The following is a 22,536-nucleotide window of genomic DNA, read 5'->3' as shown; positions in this document are numbered from 1 at the left end:
GTGTTAAATGTGTAGTGAAATCATATTTGGTTTGGATTTGTTGTGCAAATCCATTAATTATTAGGTCTCAATTGTGCAGTTTTGAAATAAACACATGCTTCTTATAGATCCATTTGTATTTAAAAACATGATATCCGGTACAGCACTGGATAATAAAAATCTCTTTGCAAGCCATGCTTTCAGGTAGTGTTGCAGGGTTACCAGAAGGTAAAATTGTACCAACAGCTTCTTTCCTGCCAGTAACCAGCCAGCTGCCTCCCCTAATGACTTCCATACCTTCATCCAGTAACACACTTTGCCCCATTAGATACTGTGTAGGTTAAATGACCTAGAAAGTGCAGATGTAACAGATTTCCCAAGAGTATGGCATGGAGATGTTCTTTACCTAATGTATTACCAGATATGGAAAAAATATTACAAAATACAGTGTTTCTTTCAAAACTACACATTTGAGACCTATTTAGCTAATGGAAGTACAAAACCAGGAAGATTCATGGAATTATTTTATTACCTGCAAAGAAGAGGAATGAATAGGACAGCTTGATTCCAAGTTTAACTAAAACATGTTTTATTCACATTGAAACAACAAAACCAGTAACATGTATAGGAGGAGCTGGGTGAACTGGCCTATCCCCTGTCCTTCACACGGGCCCAATTCCAGAGCACACTGGAACCGGACAATAAATAACAAGGATATATTTCATCTGTATTTTATACAAAGTAAGAAATCTACAAGTAACTGGTCTTCTGAAAAACAAAAATACAAACTTTTTTCTGCTGAACCAAAAATGATACAAACTTTCTGTTGAAATAAAACCCTGGGTAACAGGACAGCTGGGGGAGGGAAGATAGGCGGGGCCTGTGTTGAATCCGGTACATGATTGGATCTCAGTTGAAAGCATTTGGAATGACCAATCAGTAAGGAAAGGTGTTTAGTGATACCATGAACTTATAGCCTACATCATAGTGTTCACGGTTGTGTATGTCTGTGTAGCTCTGATGTTTTTTCCACAATAGCAAATTTAAACAATTTGGCTACGGCCTTCTTCAGCGTCAGTTGGACTGCTTGACTTTCTTACAAACTTGCTTGATCATGTTTTAACTGGCACAACAAATACTTGACTGGCTCTGTGTACGAGGAGTGACTCAGACACAGTTTGAGCAGGAGAGCAGACAGCTCTCGTATGGGGAAACTCTCCCTCTATTCCAAATACCCCCAGCAGGTGGTGGTATGGCACTTTCTCAGGACAGAGTGATGTGATACATCCCAGATGCTGCTGTATTTTTCTTTCTGAGAGAAAAGAAAACAATCCTGCCATTCACAGCGCAGGCATCAGCTGTTGTAGGGTATCGTGAATAATAACTGTAATGTTCTTTTCTATTAAAAAGAACGAGCCACAGAAAGGAGGTCAGTTTTGGTTGCACAGCCCCTCTGTCACATTGTGCAACGAGGGACAATGGCACTGGGATCCTGATAGAAATAGCAACGGGATACTAATGTTTTTGGCACTGGTATCTAAACTACACTAACCTGGTAATAGAAGCCCCACCCCCCCACCCCGCTCCATTTGGTTGGACGGCTCCTCCTAAGATGGAGTGGCCCAACACCTGACTGGTCATAGTGAGAGTGGCACACAATGCTGCTGAAGAAACACCTTCAATACGCACACTCCTTTTCAACCTTTATTTTTCAGGGGCTCACACAATACTGTAAGAAACTGTAATCACTAGCCTGTTGGAGTCATTTACTTTTGAGCATAATTGAAACTGTTGGTCATGTTCAATGGCTGACCAAATGCAGCCAGGGAAGAGATACTCAAGATAAGGGAAATCACAGCAAGTGAAACAGGCTTCAATCATACCTGACGCTTTCCTGTTGTTGACTGTAGATACCAGTATCTCCGCCCCACTCAATCAGGGCGTGTCATCAGCTCAGCTGGTCAGAAACTGAAAGGGGTGAAACCTGTTGTATAATTCACAGGTGTACTGGTATTCCAATGCAGAACCCCAGTTAAACACCTACCCTTTATTTCCAGCATTTTGTGAACCCCTGAAAAATAACTGTTGAAAAGCAGCAAGTGTATCCATGAATATACCCAGTGACACTACGGATCGGTTTCTGTAATGGTTTATTATTAGTTAACCAAAACCACTGTTGCTGTCAATCCCAGGGCTAATACACAAAGCTTCACAGAGCTATCTCAGAGCTAACTCGCCACTGAACAAACACAGGAGTGCTAGCAGAGAGCTTGTTATAATGTTGGTTGATTAATACTGTAGTGATTCAAGATTGAACTTTATTTGTGTGCCTACAGAAAAGTGTGCAGAAAATGATGAGTTAGAGATTGTGTGGTTCATTATTACTTAAAATACAGTGTAGATTATGTATTTTTATTGATTGATTTGTTTAGGGTAGGAACACTAGCAACTCTTTCTTTCAACCTTCTGAGTAGCTAGAACCAAAATGACCACAACCATGTGTAACGGGCAGTGGTGTGTGTAATGCCATTACCAATTCGGACCCCTGCCAGTGCGCTTACAAACTCTATAACCACAAATGCACACGAGCCTGGCTCTTTTGCATAGTGGTTAAGTCGCTTGCTTGTGGTGTGCCCCATTAAGCGCCCATTCTCCACTCTGTTACACATACAGTGACTGGGATATCATAGGGCTGCTCTGCATCTCCCACACTTGAATGACAGTGCAGAAAACAGCATCTGCATTGGGAGAATTTGTCGAATAGCATGTTGATAAAATAAACAGAAATCACACAGGCAACCAGGACCCAGCATGGCTGCATGAACAGCTTGATTCCCTGTGAAAGCTACAGCGATGATGGAGCACCACTGTGCAGGTGATCTCAGTCCTTGTCTCTCCACCTTCACACAGACTGTCCAAGACTGCTTCAGGATCCATATCGCTTTCTATTTTGGTATAGAGGTCCGGATGTGATATTTTTCTCAAACAAGTTCAGAAAGTTCCTTGGCAATACCAGAATGGTGTGAGCAGGCCTCTACCACACAGCGGTTTCGCTCATTTCCTGGCCTGGGTGGGACAGAGGGGCGTTGTAGCCCGAGAAGGGTGGGCTGGGGCCCCCGCTGAACACCTCCCCAGGGATGGGGTGCAGGGGCCCAGGGAGGCCCGGCTCGGGGCTAGGGGTGTCTGGGTGTGAGATCATGTCCGTGTACCTTTGGTTTTCTGAGGGGTGGTGCCCTGAGAGAGGGCCCTCCAGCTGGCCAGGTCCTGAGCCGGGAAGGTAGTTGGGGTCGGCTGGGGACTGAGCCTGCGAGGAGGGAGGGCCGTGAGGGAAGTAGTCGTAGTTTCCAGGAGGCCCGTAGTAATCTCCTTGGTATTCTGAAAAGAGGAAACAAAGTTTTGTTCAAAATGTTTGTTGTCCAGGATAAGAAATTAAAAAATGAAACCTCCAACCAATTGAAAAAAAATGTAACTTGAGCATGTGTATCTAAAAGCCCTCTAAAAACATCCTTTACTGTTAATTTCAAAGTTTGAAAGATGATTAACTTCTTATTTGTTTTACAATATAATTTATTTGTACATTTTTTAAATAAAAATATAAATGAATCCTTGGTTGTCTAGAATGCAGGAGTAACAGCTGACATTTGTTTTAACCCTTTGCTGCCCGTGTCCAAAATACTTGAAATTGAGAAAATAGGCATTAAATAGATATGGGAACATACCCAGGGCTTTAAAGGGTTAAAGGAAGTCATGAATGTCAATCTACAAGCTGTAGTTATTTATTAAAGAGCAAATCGTTTCACTTTTTACAATGTTTGTAGTGATTCTTGTTACAGTTATTCAAATCTTTTATTTTTCCAAAGCCAGTGTTAAGGTGCCTTTATCAGAGTTCAAGAGTTCTAGTTACTAGCCATAGATACCTGCAGCTTAAGCTAGATCAGTCAAACTGGATTTTAAGAATTAAAAGTCAGCACTATCTAGTGATCAGCCACTTTGGCACAACTGTGTCGTGCTGGTAATGCACAGCGGTGCTCTAGGTGGTGCTGGCACTTCCTACCATAAGGACACCATGGCGAGTTGAGCTCATAATCAAAAGCAACACAGGATTATCCAAAAATTAAAAAAATGTGTAATTACAATAAGAACTACTTAGAACAATTATAAAAAATGTAAGGGTTCAGTAAAAAAATACAAAGAGGTAATTTGAAGCAATACCTGTGGAGGATGCAGAGAGTGTGTGTGCATGCTTGTGTCTGTGTGCATATAAAGATAGGGTGTCAAGGTGACCGGGTGAAAAAGATTTCAAATACGCATCATTATCATGTGTACAGGTTCCCCCACGCAGGCAGAGAGCTGGTATTGAGGCCTTTTCCCTACCGTGTGTACCTGAAGAGGAGAGCTGAAGCTGCTTATGGGTGGTGTAAACACGACAGTAACATGTTTCTACTGTTCTTGTCTGAATGGCAACCCAGCTGGAAAGAATGGGGCTTGTTTGAGAAAGGTTTGCATACTCAAATGTCATCAGTCTGGGCAATCTACTTATTAATGTATTTTAATGGACGATATTTATTATTTCAATATATATATATATATATATATATATATATATATATATATATATATATATATATATATATATATATGTGTGTGTGTGTGTGTGTGTGTGTGTGTGTGTGTGTGTGTGTGTGTGTGTGTATGCGTGTCTGCTGAGAAAGTACATGGGTTTGATCATCCATTAATAAGAGACCATTTTAATTTCCATATTTAAAATTGTTTAACAAATGATCAAACATTGGTTGTAAAAATTGCTTTAATAATGTCCTAAACTAAGGAACGTCAGTTATACCAATATAAACGCCATTATTCAATGAGCCCCTAGTGGCCATGTGGGTAATTCGAGGTAAGTGTATACGCGTTCAAAAACAATACTGTACATTGCCCGCCACATCTACACGTTTATAGCACGCCATACCTTTCATGGCTCAGTAAAAACAATGAAGATACTGTCTTTCTCTAACACGGAATTGCATTTCAATAGTAGCCTGTGGAGATTCGTGATAAGCACTTGCAAAATGATAATACCTTGTTCTCTTTTTACGCGGTGCTAATGTAGAGGCTAATATTTTTCATTCTTTCAATGGGCATTAACAAGTGTGTGCGTGTGTGTGTGTGTGTGTGTGTGCGGGTGTGTGTGTGTGTGTGTGTGTGTGTGTGTGTGTGTGTGTGTGTTTGGGGGGGGGGGGGGGGGGGCGGTCTATGAGAGCCCTTAGCTTTTGAAAGTGACCTTCCATATGCTGGAAGAGCTCGGAGGTAAATGGAACAAATGCTGTTTCAACGCATTACAAAGAGCTGCAGCTGGATCTTTGTTCCCGGAAAATAGAAGGGGGACAGAAAGAGAGAGGGGGGAGGGAAGGGGAATGGTGGTGGTGTGGGGGGTGGGGGTCGTATAGGGCTTATGCTCAGAAAGACGGCTTCATAACAATGTTTTTTTTTTGTTTTGTTTTTGTTATTTGCATTTGCTTTACAGCAGGGTGCGAGATTTTGCCGGGGCTGGAACGGAATCTCTCACAGAGGGATTAAAGCCGGTCTGACAGAGAGGGAGTGAATTTTGAACAGGGGCTCAAGCAGATGCCGCAGGAAGGCTGTCAAAGTCATAGCAACCGGCCTTAGCAATCGACAGGAGCAACAGCCCGTCCAGAGTTTGCAAGAGGAAAGCATTTAAAACTCCTTCTGCAACGCGCGCAGTATGTGACAAGAATCCTCCATGGAGGGAATTTCAGCTCCGATCGCTTACCAGGAATTCCACCGCACCGACCCCCCTCTTAGTCGACGTTCCTTATTTTTCTGACAACCATTGCCCACTTAAAATGAAAACAGATTCCCCCTCACAAATGAGTAATAATGAAAGCGAATATCAAACGAATGTGTCATAATAAAGTTAAAGGCCATCAATTAAACATGGCCGGTCACGCCCAAAGCTCGTTACCAATTACAGCAACCTACATTTTTCTGTCACTCGGCTACAAAGTGTGATTAAGCTGAGTTCTTTTAAATTATGATGGCTGTGGAGTTGTCCGTAATCATATATGATTTTGTGTTTAATAGCCGAACATTACAATAATATGTTGGTCAATAACAACAACAACAACAATAATAATAATAATAATAATAATAATAATAATAATAATAATAATAATAATAATAATAATAATCCGTTAAATCGATGCATATTGAATATTGCAGGACCAACATTGGGACATGCGCAGAATTTTGTAGCAAGATTGTAAGCTCTGTAAAATGAATTTTCTGGTCATTTTAAATAATAAAACACGCTTGTTTAGAAGAACATAAAAACACAGGCACAACATGAACAAGACAGTTCAGTGTCTTACAGTTTAATAGTATGAAATAGTTTGGATTTGTTTTCTTGCTGGTTGTCATCACAGTGTCTATAATGTTGACACTAGATTGCTCTCGCGCATGGTACTAACACTGAGAGCTTTGTTAAGCTGTGCGGAAGAACACCATTTTAAGAGTTTCATCTCTATGCCGTCACGTATAATATTTGGCACGTTTTTTTCATATTGTAAGTAACATTTTGATATCTTCTTGTTCATGTTCTAGCACTTAGTAGAATTGAGTTTTGTTTGAAGTCAGTATCATGTTGACTAGAGCCCGATATAAGCTATCGGATTAGCAGTGTGGAGTAGTGGTTAGGGCTCTGGACTCTTGACGGGAGGGTCGTGGGTTCAATCCCAGGTGGGGGACACTGCTGCTGTACCCTTGAGCAAGGTACTTTACCTTGATTGCTCTAGTAAAAAACCCGACTATATAAATGGGTAATTGTATGTAAAATAATGTGATATTTTGTAACTATTGTAAGTCGCCTTGGATAAGGGCGTCTGCTAAGAAATAAATAATAATATCTATGGTGTAAGAGCAAAACCAATGGAACAAGACGTGGGACTGCTAGAAATCCATGATTGTGTAATGCCTGGTTGGGGCAGGTTGTCACTTAATGTTTGGGGTCAGTTGATGTGACAACCGGCCCAACAACAGCCCATATACATATAAAGAACTATGGCCAAAGGTTTTGCATCACCTACAATTTTAGGATTGAGACATAATTATAAAACAAAAACAGGTTGTCTCAGGTGAGCCACGCTTTTTGCACAGCCTAAATATCCTATTTTGAGTAAAGTTACGCCAATATTAAAATATCCCTACATGAAAGGTTACTCTTCTGCTTAGTTAGGAACAGAACCTCATAGAATGTAATACAAATCTGAAGACAGTAAAGAGTAAAGCGTGTGACTGCCATGCCCGGTCTCCCCACTGCTCTCGACGGTCCCAGGGGGATATTATAAACACGCCTTTCAACTCATTACAGCAAAGGAACTCAACCTAAAGCCTACCACATGCATCCGAGTGCGGTTATAATGTGTATCTAACTCGACAATACATATCATAACATGAATCATTTGTAATGAGCAACATAGGGACTCCTGAAAACGGCACGTTCTATCCAAATGAGCCACAGCCCCGATTGATCCGTCCTCATAGCCAAGCACTATGGGGTTACGTTATAGTCTATATACAGAGTGGTGTTTATGGAGTCGCCTACCGTGGCATACAAATATTATATCGAGTAACGTGTTCCAAAAAGGACAGCACAGTTATTAAATAGCAAAGGTTTGTGTTTGATATAAGACTGAGAATTATATTTTGCACTACTCCAAAGAGCATTGTTGTTGGTGATATGGAAATACAATTATTCATTTTTAAAATAAACAGGGGTATTTTAATGCCAATGCGGTTTTCCATAACTACTGATAATATTAACTGTTTATTTTTCTTTTTTTTTTTTTAAAGTTGCATTTAACACAAATTGTGTAGGAACGGATTGCACACAGTCATCACCCCAGACTCTGGAGTGAAACCAATAACACCGCTGCTTGATTGTTCACCAAGCGGAACTGCGGGAAAGCCAGTAGAAACCAACGGGGATGCCATTATGAAAAGTGTAGAGGGGCCCCTTCTGAAACCGTCAATTCCTCTCACTATCAAAGCTGTTCGCTAGTGTGGGGAATCCCGTGATTCAAACAGTCTCCACAGTGAATCATTTTGGGAGGCGAATCACCGGTTTCTCTCCCCTTCGAGAAATCCCTGCCAGTTTCATGACATACACACGTTTTTCCAAATTGTATGTGATATTGCCTATATTGAAGACAAGTTTTTGTGTAGCATATGTTATGTAAGAGAGTGGTTCTGATGCAGTACCTCCGTAGTAGTTATAAGGCCCAGACGCCATAATTTCGGATTCATCAAGCCGCGAGCCCAGCGGCCTCATGCGCCGCGGGCTCCTGAAGAAGGCATGCCTCCTTGCCCCCAGCGCGCTCAGCTGTTTCATTCGCCTCTCTTTGGACCGCCGGTTTTGGAACCACACCTGCAACAAAAACAAGATAACATCAGATATGAAAGCAAATGCATTTATGTAGTAATCAGTAGTGGGCAGTAGTGTGGAGTAGCGGTTAGGGCTCTGGACTTATTATTATTATTATTATTATTATTATTATTATTATTATTATTATTATTCAGTACAATTTTGTGTCTCTCCAAACCTTCATTTAATTCCATTCCTAAAATACATGGACCGGGTACTGTCCCCATTGACCTGGTTTAGGTATTCTTCCATTATCGACTGTATATAGAATCCAGATTGACCCCATAAGATAGAGGTCACGCACTACATTGTCCATGCCAATAACTCCAGCAGCTGGAACACACATTGACGTGATTCAGTGGGTATATGCACACGTGGAGATCAATCAGATGCATTTATACATGTGAACAACAATTTATCACATTGAGAAATGGATAAAGACTTTAAATTGGCATTTTTCTAGGACCAGCTTCAGCAGCTTTTTAAACTTCAATCTCATGAACCGGCATGGCAATCTGAAAGCGGAAAAATAACAGCTCTGGCCAGGGAATAGTACAGGATAAATGACATAATGGGAGAGACTATTGACAGCTTATGATATCCATTGAGACAGGTAAAAGGGAAATGTATTAAGTAGGCCTATACCACAATTATCCAGCTGCCTCCCTCTTCCCCAAATAAACCAATAAATGATGTTGACCTTATATTCATATATTCCGCTGAAAGGGTTATAAAGCAGTTCCATTTTATTATCGGTTCTAAACTGGAGAAAGGATCTAGCACCTGGGTTTCTGGACATTCTGAAGGGTATGATTGTTTAAACATCTTATGTAGAGAGAACAGCAGTATCCGAGTTCACAGCCAGTGATTAAGCGAACCGCTATGTCTTGCATTCGGAGCCAGTAATTAGCGCTATTGGTTTTATATACAACCAGAATAAGAGCTCCAGAAAAAAACACTAAGAACTGCATGATTGTACACAGAACGCCCACGGGATACGAGTTGTGTTTAGAGGATTTTGTGGCAGTTCTGTGATGGACCTGTTGAGTTTGTTTGTCCAGTATTTTGAGTAAAATTTCAGCTTACCGAAAATTAAGTATTTTGTTGAAAGTTGCCAAATGCCAACCTCTTAAATGTCCTTTTAATTATTTTTTTTTATTTAGAACAAGACTGTCTCCAGTAAAATCAAATACAAAAAGGAATGTATAAATCGGCAGTAAACTAAAATCAACAAAGCTCCGGAAGTTAAACAATTGGTGAAGTCAATAAAATGGAAGCGACGTAAAATGTTATAAGTGCGTGTGTTTGTTTACATTTTCTTTATGATTTGCAAGATGAGCTTTTACCGCTATAGTAGGCCTTTGTTCAATAAAATCACAAACCGTTATCCATTTAAAAGTTGTTTTAATGTCTGCAGTAAAGTCTTTGTTGTAAATAAAGGTTGAAATAAAGGCTTACAATGAATTGGCAAGAAAGCCGAGCGTATAGTGTCCCGCTGTGTGAACCGAATATGCCACACTCTGAGACCAGAGCGATTTCGTGTAAAATCGATGTATTTATGTGACCCTTGTGGATAGCCAACTGTCAATACCTTTAGATTTATTTAGTAAACAATCCCAAAGTGTTAATTTATGCTACACAGTGTGGAGATTGAATCAGAGAACTCGATAAATCTTCCTTGGAGTTTTAGCACCATAGTGTTGGACAGCTCCTCGGCTATGCTGCTGAAACCCCCTTCCCGGCTGAACGAGTCCTGCTCAACAACAGTGAGCAGCGCGCCTAATTCAACTTTATAGCTGACATATATTAATGTAAAAAAGGGAAAACATTAAAAATGCATTTTCTAAATTGAAGAAATATTTGAAACATGCCAATACGGTCCAAATATGGATTTTGAACAAACTCCATTGCATGAAATCATATTTTCCTAAATGCTTTTGTTAGCTAAGACGTGAGGTGAACTGGGCTTAAGGACACTTTAGGAATTCGTAATTAGAAAACACATCACTCCTGGCAAACATACGAGGCGTGTCTTCATGATGACACACCTTGGTGTGAAGGGTGCTATATGAAATTAAAGCTTTTTGAAAAATGATTACGGTTTTATAGGAAGCCACTAAGGTGAACCAAGCCTTTAAATACAGGCATTTATAAAAATGATTCATATTTTGTTGACTAGATTTTAGCGTATTTTTTAAAGTAGAATATCTATTACACAGGAATGAAATGTACTTTGTTAGGAAGCCAGAATCTACATCTGGGTAGAAAGGGTATATAAAAAGTTGCAGCCTTTCATGCTTTTAATATGCACGATACAGAAGAGGCCTCATCTTCTAGCCTATCGGATATTTATTTTTTAGAGCACCGAGAATAAGTAGCCTTAACAAGTTACAATTGACCGAATTCCCACCACAAACCAATGTGTTATTATTTTTTATTTTCAATCGACACTTTCATTTAATGCCCGTATACGGTACAGTTCACCTCTAGGCATGGACGTTGTTTAAAGGGTCTTCTTTCTTAATGTTTTGCCAGTTTCCTTTCTTTAATAATAAAGACACGCCTTGTGTGTTTGCCACGGTCACGTGGGATTGATAAAGTAAGGAGTTCCTGTTGACATTGTGACAAATGATGCATACACAGTTTTGTTGATCACGGACTCTCATTGCAAATTAAATGGGCATGGTTTCAAAATGCATACCCCCAATAACCCAAAAGGGACATCTTTATTGTTTATACCTTATAATAAATGTATCTTAATTACGCTGTCCCAACACAGTAGTCATACCCATTGTTCAGTAGTTACAATGCGTAATTACAAAATTACAATGTAGTCCGTTTGTATACAGTATTTACACATGGTTGAGCGCGCTCCATATAATTACTACCAGTGTTTAATTTGTAAAGAAAGAGGTGCCAGGGCGCGAGCAATGACAATAATACCGTTCTTAAGTTTATTTGTGAGAGTATTGTACGTACTAGTGTTATATTTTATAATCACTTATTCTATATCATATACAAAGTAGTAGTATGTGCAGAAACATATTGCAAAAAAAAATCAATTTAGTGTAGATAGTTGTTAGCTTGGTTTGTTTTTATTCTCTATTAATTAAATTATATTCATTGAAAAAAAAAGCAAGACAGAACCAGGCCGTTATTATTGTTTATTCTCAGGGTAATATTCCTGCGTGGGGGTAGGGGTGCAGGCAGGCATGAACACGTTCAACACCAACCCTGCTGTTCCTGTTATTAAACAGTAGCAATCAATGATCGGAAGCAGTGGTATTTAAAAATAACAGAAGCCAGCTTTCACTTTAGTGAAGTAGGCTACAACATTTTTTTTTTCATTAAAAACGTGTTTATTGAAATTAATGCTCAGCTTTCACATTGAAGCGTGTTGTGTATTACTCATTCAATCAAACAAGTAGTGTAGGAATGTGCTCGTGTCTTTCAAGACGTTTTCCAAATCAATAAGCTTATTTGTATATAAACAACGACAACAGAGTCGCAGTCCTTCTTTCGCAGCCAGTTTAATCTTTATGTCACGTAGCTGAAATGGTAAGTAAAAAATGTCCCTGGCAGCTGACTGTCTCTGTTTAGTGCACGTATGCTGAGAATTATAAGAAAACTAATTTGAGAGCAAAATATTTTAGGACTTTTTTAACTTCCATAGCCGAAGAGGTGACAGGGCTATGCCTCGTCAAGCCTAGAGGTGCCAGGGCTGAGCCCCGGCAAGCACCGGCACAAATTAACGACTGATTAGAACGTAATTGTGTAATTAAAGTGTAGTTCGAGACACTTATTGTAAAGTTCATCATTCTGCAGTGTATACTGTTCTATATTTATATTTACAGTGCAGGCACAGCACTGATGGCAGCTGTGTTGGTTCCCATACCTGGATGACTCTCATGTTGAGGCCGGTCTCCTGTGCCAGTTGCTCCCGGATGTGTCTGGTAGGTTTGGGGGTGGCTGTAAAGGCCGCCTTCAGCGTCTCCAGCTGCTTCGCTTTAATAGTAGTCCGCGGGCCTCTCCTCTTCGTGGTCGAGTTCGTCTCCTCGTTCTCATTATTGTTCGTTTCCTTGTCTGAAGAAGTGGAATTGTCCGTTTCCTTAGTGTCTTCGTTTGTGGGGTCTTGGAGGTCTGGTGATAAACTTCTGTCTGTACACGAAGACACTGTAAACAGACGAAAAGAATGTTCCTTGTCATGGCTCGCTATATTTATTATAGGTCCTTATCCTTTCTGTGTGTAACACTACCAGCATGAGATACTAGAAACGCACAAGTGACAGTATTTTAGACCTAGATATTGTTTTATGACTAAACGTTGGCACGAATATTTTCATAACCGTTTTACTTGTCTACAGTAAGTGGTCAGTGTATGTGTCTGGTGCGTACGAGGCTTTGGATAAAAAATAAATACAGGTAGAAAACACATTTCAAAAAGTCAAACGGCTAATTTCAAAACGGACTCAAACATGCCAGTGATATGACGCTCCATGAGCTAGTCGTTCTGTAATCATCAAGTAATTCATACAGAGGATATCCAAAGGTCTCTCCCTCTCTGTTTAACCCTGCAGCGATATTTGTCATATCGGGGAGTCTAGCAGCACTATTAAGTAAACAAGAAATCTGAAATGAAAAAAAAAAATGACACTGGTAGGTAAAATAATTAATCTAAAACTACTGATTGGGCAGTTCGAATAACAGAAAATGAAACATCTAAGTAGAAATATATTGCATTTATCGGAGTAATTGAGCTGAAAAAATAAAACAGCGAAGCACAGCACAAGACTATTTATGTAGTCTGCTATATAGTGTAATAAACACGTATATATCTCATTGTGTGAAACTGGTTGTGTGATAGTATATAGACTAACTGCTTTTGTTGATTTGTAACAACTTGACTGTGTGTGTGTGTGTGTGCGTGTGTGTCTGTGGTTTTCTTTAAAGGAACAACGTATATATGTGCTTTTATTTTTATATTCTCTTATTTCCGAAGAAAGGCGCAATGCAACTTTACCTGAATTTAAATTGACTTCCTTAATGGCGCAAGTGTTCACATAATCTTCTTTACACACAAACTTGTTTTCATCAATTATATACAATTCCTCCCCCGTGGAAAGCTGCTTGTTGCAGACCATACAGGTAAAACAGTTCAAGTGGAACACCTTGTTCCGCGCCTTCCGCACGAGGTCGCTCGGGGAGATACCCTGGAGGCAGCCGGCGCATTTCGTACCAAACCGTCTAAAAAAGAAAAACAGGAAAACACACGGTAAAGAAGGGGAAAATAAACCTCCTACCTAATTATAGACACCACCGCTACTTAATTCTGAAAATAATATGATTAAAACAATTATCCGGGCCTGATAATTATAAAATGGGGGTTGTTTTCCCCCCCACTCCATGAAAATAGACCATATTAGCAAGTATCTGACAGATTAGAGCTTTTATTTTCTGTCAGCAATAAACCTGAAGAAGGCCTGGAGAGGTTTTCAATTTACATTTAAATTGTCTCTACCTCAGAAAAAAGCCGTTTAGTGTTTCAGTCTGTGAGGCCGCTACACCTCTATTGTATCTGTTTTAATGAAAAAAATTCAATTTTTAACAGCTTTTTAGAATTCGTATCCACGATTTGATCATGATTTTCTACTACAGTATTTTTACTGAAGTATTTTTAAAACAATGCGTGTGTAATATGCACTTACTCATTTAGGTTATCTGGTTTCAAATAAAGCACTTTCCTATCAAAAGAAACAAAGCACATTTGGATAACGTTATTTGCTGTGAAAGAAATAACAAAAAATTGGCAACATTCGACATAATCTGCAGGCACAAATAATTGATATTGTGTATTTCTTGGTGAAAGCGGATCTATGTCAAATTAATCTGGGTAGAAAAATGAATATATTTCAGTGCATTGTAAAGATATTTAGAAAAAAACAAATAACACATTAGTGGGTACTGCATGAGTGTTTCCTTTCCTTTTAGGCCAAAACTATTATTACAATTTTGAAGGGCCTACTACAATGATCCCGACGACAGCTATTCACAAAATACACATTACTGGCAATCACTATGAGGTGAAACGTTTTTGATATAACAAGATTAAGACTGCGAACGTGTCGGGTTGTAAAGTAAATTGCAGAAAATAAGGTATTCAAAATGGAATTCAGATATAAACTCGGCAAGCAGTCTATTTCTGTTGTTTTTAAAAAACAAATTACAACATGTTTGTGACAGGATGTTGCTTAAAATAATAATTTGTGTTTCTATGTAAAGACTATTCTAACGTTTATAATAACGTGCAGTTTAACAGGCCTCCCATGTCTGCACATAAATTGCACAGATATTAATATTTAAATAAATACGGCATTAATAATGCACAAATTAATATCCTAAGATTATTTAAAAGTGATAATCTAATGCACCGTCTATATGTGTTTCTCACGTATGTCATTGCTTGTTTATTTAATACACGATGGACCAACGCTGCTCTCAAGTACAATCCCAGCTCTAAATAATTGAACATTTTAAAAATATAACGGTATTTAAATCCTAAATTGATCACATTTTTACAATGCGATGTTCTTTTAATGAACTTTTCTTTTCAAAGACCTTGTTAACTTAATGACGTTGATTTAGTAAAGGCATTAGAGGTCATATGTCATTTGTGTCTTATATCCTGCGGGTATAATGGGCTCATCTGTTGTTTAAAAAAACCATTAGAGGTGTTTAAAAGAGTTTCTCCATATTAGGAGCCCTGAATGCAAACCGGACTATTAAAGAATAGTTTGAATTAGCAAGAAAGGGGGAGTGGGGGCACGACACCATGAGCCCATTCAAATGCACCGTGTGCTGGGCCGAGCAGAAAGAAAGCACCTATTCCCCGGGCATCGCCAGCACACACCCAACAGATAGGCACATTAAGACCATTATTGTTACAAAAAAGTGTATTGTAAATTCAACGGCGGGTTTACAATGCAAATGATGACCTTAATGGGTGCCTACTAACAGCACATCTCTTAATGTGCTTTACAGATGGAAACGCTTTTAAATTAAGAGTATTGGCCTTAAGCAGCAGTCCAGGGGAAAAAGTGAATTATTAGCAAAATAGATGTTTCCTTTACAGTTTCAGAAATGTATAATGTTTTATAGAGAATGGCTAATAATGGTTTATAGGACAAATAAATCAGAATATAAAGTTTATACTACGACTACTACTACTACTACTACGACTACTACTACTACTAATAATAATAATAATTTTGCTTTGACTTAGATGTTTCCTAATATGGCAAAAAGTGGTCAGTAAATTCCCTTTTCATATCAGGAAAACATAATAATAATAATAATAATAATAATAATAATAATAATAATAATAATAATAATAATAATAATAATAATAATAATAAACTTCCACAGCCCACAATGTACAATTGATGCGTTCTTAAATGTAACCAATTGATGCGTTCTTAAATGTAACCAATTTCTTTCTGAGATTTATTGTTGTGTACATTAATCACAAAATTTAATGCGTCACAGCAAAGAATTTGCAAAGAAAGTCCTAAGATGGTTTGAATGTGCCTACACTGTATATTTAGTTGATTAATACATACAAAAAGAATACATTCAATACAACGTAAATTGGACGCTATGGATGTTTAACAGCATAACTGCATTAAAATATATAAATATAAAGCTTTACAAAGATGATAATATGTGGTTAATCTAATTAATATAACGAGATCCCATTTGTTCTATTGGATGTTGTTGATCTATAAAACAACCAAATGGATAGAATATAATAAATGGACAAGTATCCACCAATAACCAGATATGTATTTAGGGTATGCAGAAGCAGACGTGTAATCAAATAATTCATAGTTACTTGGAAGCATAACCGGGTGTATGTTTGATGAAAAGAATACTATGTATGCAACCAAACAAAGTGCCATTAAAATGGTGATGCAGTGGCGGATGTCAAGACTAAATGCAATGTCTTCGAGTCTGGTGGGCACCAGCTACAGAGTAATTTGGAAAGGTAGCCCATAGCTTCCAAATTACTCGCCTGCAAACAAAAATACCTCACCTGAAAAAGTCATTTTTGCAATAAAGCTTGCCGTCCCTGGAAAAGCATTTCTCCGTTAGGTTGCTCTTGCATTCACAGCACTGGACACACTTGACATGCCAAGCTCGGTCCAGCACGTTCAATAAAAAGCGCTCCAAGATGGGCCTCTCGCAGCCCGCACAGTGCACCATTATCCCGCTGTCCTGAAGGCAAACGAATAAACCCACTGGCCCGCTCTTCACTGCTGCTGCTGCTGCCGCCGCTGTGCCTCCTCTGTTCCGCGTGGAACAACGTGTTGGCTGCACCTGAAGCACCAAATAGAATAGGGTTACGCCTTACGGGTTCTCCGGTGCCGTCCGGTTTCTCCAAAGTGGCAAAAGTGGGGGAAATCCTCCTCGGTGTCCGATGCAAATGTGGGGTTTACTACTTTATTCCTGGTCCTTCATACTGATCCTCAGGGTTATCTTGGCGAGGCAGAGTAGATACTGTCTGCTTGATTGAAGTACTCGATGAAGATGGAGCTGATGAATGATCCTAGTGGCTGGTTAGGCGCAGGGATTGGAAGGTACTTTTTTCGCCTCACCTCATGCACTTCCCATTTTCATCTTTGTGTACCCTGGCTTTGGTAATTCGCGCATCCTTATTCAGATTTGGTGACGTCCCAGGCCACGTCCTGGGGCCGGTGGCCAATCAGGGCTGGGTCGCTATGGAAACCCTTTAATTTATAGTACATCTAAATTGGCTCCAACATAGCGGCTGGCACAGTTGAAAAAACAACTCATCATAATGTTAGGGTTAAGAGTTTTCAACCTTGGTGCTGGTTAGGGAAAAGTAAGTATGACCATTTCCTTATGCTTATTTTATGTCTATGTGTTCGTGTTTGGGTGTTGTTCAATTAAACCAAGTTGCGCATAATAAACTGATTCGAACAAAACAAACGGTGGTTCTTCCTGATTGACTTACCTGGCGGTCAAGTCTATTTAGATGCAATGTAAAACTAAGAGCCATTGGCCATTAGAGGGATGATGGCTTTTCTGCATAAGTACAAAAGGCAGAAAAGCCCCAGCTCTTTGTAAAGCGATATACCTGAATCAGAAAAAGGGGCAACGAGAACAGGAGCAGCGCGTAAAGCCGAACCAAACAGCCCGGGGCTGTCCCTGGGAACGGGATCTATGTGGCAGCTTCTTTGGAGGTATAGGCTATCTGTTTTATAATTAATCGATATAAAGCGAAAAGCAATCGACTCCCCGTCGAGCCCATTGCCTTTGTTATACAGAGCCGTTTGAATACAAATAGTCAGAATGGACCCTTGATTATATGGACCTACAATCCCCTCCCAACCCCCAGCTAAAAAAGACGGCTTAAAATGTAAAGTTGCTTTAGGAAACACTGACCAGAGAGGTTTAATTATTTGAAATACATCCGCTGTTTTAAACGCGCGTCTCAATTCCATCTATTTTCTTCATAAACCGGTAACTGTGCTCTAAAGTCTTGTCAATATGTTCCTTTTCATAGTCGTAATTGGTGATACACATCTCTGTTATACAGGAATACATGTTTAGGCTATTACAAGTAAAACATATACTTAAGCTAATGCGACCATCTATTGAATAGACCAGCCTATAGCAGAAACGCTTTTTTTTTCTTCTGTGGAGCAATTCTTAGTTTTGAAATAGAATACAAGTCAAATACATTTATTGTACATGTATATGTATTTATTTAATTAGTGTATACCTGAACACTGACGTCTAAATAGCTATTGCAGCAGCAATTATCCTGGATCAATCAATGTATGTTAAAATGAGTTTTATGTGGAAAGCGGTCCCGGCAGCACCTCCCGTTCTTTTTGTCATGCATGCGATATTTACAGAGGTATGCAAGAGGATTAGGTTTTACGGGACTCCCATTCCCAAATGGAAGGGAGGTCTGACAAGGGTCTTGACAAAGTAGCTGCTAATGGAAGATAATTCAAATGTTTGGTTAGTCATTTCATTAGGGGCGTTAATGAAGAGTGCACCGCAATCCCTGGCTCTGCACAACGGGCGCCTGGATCTGCAACGGGGAACATTTCTGTGAGCAATGCAACGCAGGGAAACCCCAAGCACTGCAAGCCAATGCGCGCTATCTATACATCTTCTTTTAGGGCATATTCTAACTTGGTTTACGTGCTATTTACGCACTGGAAGAAGAACTTGTAAGCCCTTACAGACCCTTCTTCCAGCGAGTAAATAGCGCGTAAATCAAGCCAGAATAAGGTCCTTAGAGTTGTAAGGTATTCATAGGCTTACATACAGCTTTTAGAGATGTGAAATACCTGCTTTTTAATGGAAAAGCTTTCTGCATTAATAGTTTAAACAAATCTTATAGGCTACTCACCTAAGATAATCTACTCTAATAATAATAATAATAATAATAATAATAATAATAATAATAATAATAATAATAATAATAATAATAATAATAATAATGCTACTACGACTACAACTACTACTACGACACATTAAGATGTTTCATAAATGCAGCAATAAACAGACGAGCTGGTTCTATTTTTGACAATTTATAACAGGCATTGCATTAAGCACGGGCATATATATATATATATATATATATATATATATATATATATATATATATATATATATATATATATATATATATATATGCGTATTGTCATGCTCTAGAGAAGCAAAATATCCCAAACTTCAAGCCAGTTCTGTGCAAAAGTTTGCCACACCTTACTGTATTCTGTGCTGAAATCGGTTCGCTTTGATTTGTGTATGGAAAAGCTCACTGTAAACTGTCAATCCTTGTGAAATGCGTGAACGGAAATATGTGTTGATTTATCGTGGAATACTATGTGTAAAACATTGTTGTTCTGTTAAGTTATAATATCATCACTATTATTATTATTATTATTATTATTAGTATTATTATTATTATTATTATTATTATTAGTAGTATTAGTAGTAGTAGTAGTCGTAGTAGTCGTAGTAGTAGTAGTAGTAGTAGTAGTAGTAGTCGTAGTAGTAGTAATATTATTGCTTTTTAAAATCAATGTATTAAGTATATTGTCAGAAGTGTCATTTTTATGTGTATAATATCTACATACAAAACATTTGTTAATGACGGGGTATAAAATATAAATAACAGTAATAATAATTCCATTATTTAATTACTTAGAGAAAATGATTCAAAAATGTAATTTCGATTTTGCAGTTTTAAAATGTCACATGGCCTATAAGCCCATCCTTTGTAATGATAGCTAAAGGTTCACGATTCTTGAACAGCTCGAGCTATACTGGTGGGTCACTGTAAAAGGAGGGACCCGACCAAACGCTTTAACGTATTTATTACCAGACTGAAATATTTGCAATGGGTTTTAATCTTGAATGACGAAGCCATTTCTCTACGCAATAATTTGAACACTGGCTCATTCAATATGGTGAAAGAGATGCCCGAAAACCATATCTCAGCTCTTGCTTATAAACTTAAAGGTGGCTGAACAAAATATATGCAACATAAAATAGTAATAATAATATAAGGAATAGCGTTACAATAATATTACAATGTGACCTTTTGCCTAATAGCATACCAATAATATTACAATGTAACATTTAACCCAATCGCATAACAATAATGCAATCTTTTATTTTAGTAGAACAATCAACCATGTTGACAGGCCGTATTTCTTCAGTTTAATATAAAATATTTTCTTTTGAATATACATTTTCAAAGGATAGGTGCCATTTCCGCAGGCGAGTTTTCCAAGCCCGTCTCTTATCTGTGCCCCGCAGCAGCAGTTTGGAAGCGGTGTAACCTTTACCCTTTCAGTCCAGTGGGGCTAATGAGCTGCCCTTGTCTGACCCGAGGCTTGACCGTGCAAGCCGATACTCAGGTGTTCCAGCCAAGTTCAGCACGGGCATCTCCACAGACCAAACAGGTCCAATTTGGTATAAGCCGAGTCCATTTCGCACGTAGATCTAGAAACACATATCATAGGCACCCATTCGTATTATTTTAAATTGTACCAGAGACTCGAGTCAACATTGCATAGTCCATATGTCTTTTTCTGTAAATCCACCTGCAACATTATACATTTTTTCCTCAGGGAATAAGACCGATTGCTTAAAAAATTGAAAATGAGAGGTTCATTTTAGTATGCAACTGCTCAATATCAAAATGTCATGAAGCGCCAGGTTTCAAGATTATTATTATTATTATTATTATTATTATTATTATTATTATTATTATTATTATTATTTGGACACAATGTTAATGTGGCTAGCCCGAATAGTCTGCCGGGCAGGGCACGGGTTTTCAGTAGCAGGTTTGCCTATTTTTTATTTGATTTTTGTTTCAGAGAATGAAAACAAAGCCTTTAAAATGCAGTAATCCAGTAATTCAGTCTTTCACAGCTTTTCTTACCACCCACCTACAGTTAAAAGATGCAGGTGCGAAATGTGTCTCATCTCTTTCTTTTCCTTTTTGCTCACATCCTTGGCATTTTTAACCTTAAACAAACCCAGCGTGTTTCTCTCGGTCTTGTGTGTTTTTTTTCCATGACTGGCTGCATTGCATATTGTATAATTAAATAGTTCACAGCATTCATTGCATCCCCCCCTTTGATTTCACCCAGGCAGAAAATACCAGCCAATAAAACCACCGTGTCGACTCCTGCCTGCGAAAGAAACGTCTTTAATTGTAAACGCAGAGCTCCGACACAAGTGTTGTTTTTCACAAGGGGGTGTGAATGTGACCCGAACAGGCGGTCTCTGCATTATAGCTCAAATCTGTCAACTTTCTTAGCAAGACATCCCAGAGCATCTATACAGATGAGAGCAGTTCAGTTTACTGACGTTGTTAGGCTTCATGTTGCATAATCCTATTCTTTCTTTCTTTCTTTCTTTCTTTCTTTCTTTCTTTCTTTCTTTCTTTCTTTCTTTCTTTTCCACGTTTCCATAATAATGCCGTATTTTTACACATTATTAAAATGAATAGGTACACAATACACAAGACTTTCATTTTTTGAAATTCTGGGAAATTAAAATGCCCCCTCCTTCTCCTGTCACCTGTGTTTGCAGAGAAATCTCGACTGTGCCACACGGGCAGCTCAGAGTAGTCATGTATATATTAATTAATTTTCTCATTAAGAAGGCTGTTAAAAAGGCCACCAAACAGTAAAGCATTTGCTCACAGTTATAGACAGACGTTTCTGTGAAGAGTTTTTTGCAAAATAAAACTAATCGTATTATTATTATTATTATTATTATTATTATTATTATTATTATTATTAATAATAATAATAATAATAATAATAATAATAATAATAATAATAATAATAATAATAATTCATAACTTTAAAATAAGGTTTAGTCATTCCCAAACACAAATGTTATTATTTCATTTATAGTTTTTAGAAAATAAAAGGAATGTAACCAATTGTTATTTTTATAATACAACAGCTTTGACTCATTTATTTTGTAATATTATGATAACAACTAATTAATTATTTGTGCTAGTTCGAACGGTTTAAAATCTACCGTTCTACCCATTAATTATCTGCTATTTTGTCCTAATAAGGACACCATTAACGACTGTGCAATTGTCTTCTCACTATGCCTACTACAGTCGTTGAATAAAATAAATAAATAAAATAAGATCGATCTTAATTATGAGTTAGTTAAAAAAAATACTTGACACAAAAGCAAGATCCAAATCCAGTGTAAAATGTGCTAATGTGGCCGAGGAGGCTGTGCGCAGTTTCTAACAGCGCCTAAAACGATCCTGACCGATTTCAATTCTCATATCAGGGCGGGCTTCTAGATATTTGCTCTGTTGCGTTTTGAGTCTACAAATCCTATTATTTTCAAGTTCTGTGAATGTATGTTCCTGATGTAGTATCACATCTTGTTATATTTGATGTATTTTATTATACGCTGCATAACAAATTCTTTCCTCACGACTTGATCACAGCTTACATACATTTTGAACTTGAAATAACTGATTTCTAAGGGAAACGAAAACATTCCTAACCCGCTTTATAATTACG

The 22,536-nt window shown here is 38.2% G+C and overlaps 1 protein-coding gene across 1 annotated transcript; it reads right to left on the bottom strand.

Moving 5' to 3' along the window:
* Positions 1 to 550: 550 nt before the first annotated feature.
* On the bottom strand, positions 551 to 17,082 carry LOC117428514 (LIM/homeobox protein Lhx5-like). Its single transcript, XM_034047610.3, has 5 exons — positions 16,509 to 17,082; positions 13,440 to 13,663; positions 12,315 to 12,592; positions 8,257 to 8,422; positions 551 to 3,354 (listed from the first exon to the last, which is right to left on the bottom strand). Exons 1-5 carry the CDS (start codon positions 16,676 to 16,678, stop codon positions 3,014 to 3,016), a joined length of 1,179 nt encoding a protein of 392 aa, XP_033903501.1. The 5' UTR covers positions 16,679 to 17,082; the 3' UTR covers positions 551 to 3,013.
* Between the last annotated feature and the right edge of the window lie 5,454 nt (positions 17,083 to 22,536).

Source organism: Acipenser ruthenus, chromosome 21 (genome assembly GCF_902713425.1).
Source record: "Acipenser ruthenus chromosome 21, fAciRut3.2 maternal haplotype, whole genome shotgun sequence".
NCBI classification, from domain to species: domain Eukaryota; kingdom Metazoa; phylum Chordata; class Actinopteri; order Acipenseriformes; family Acipenseridae; genus Acipenser; species Acipenser ruthenus.
This window is presented reverse-complemented; position numbering and strand designations above follow the sequence as displayed.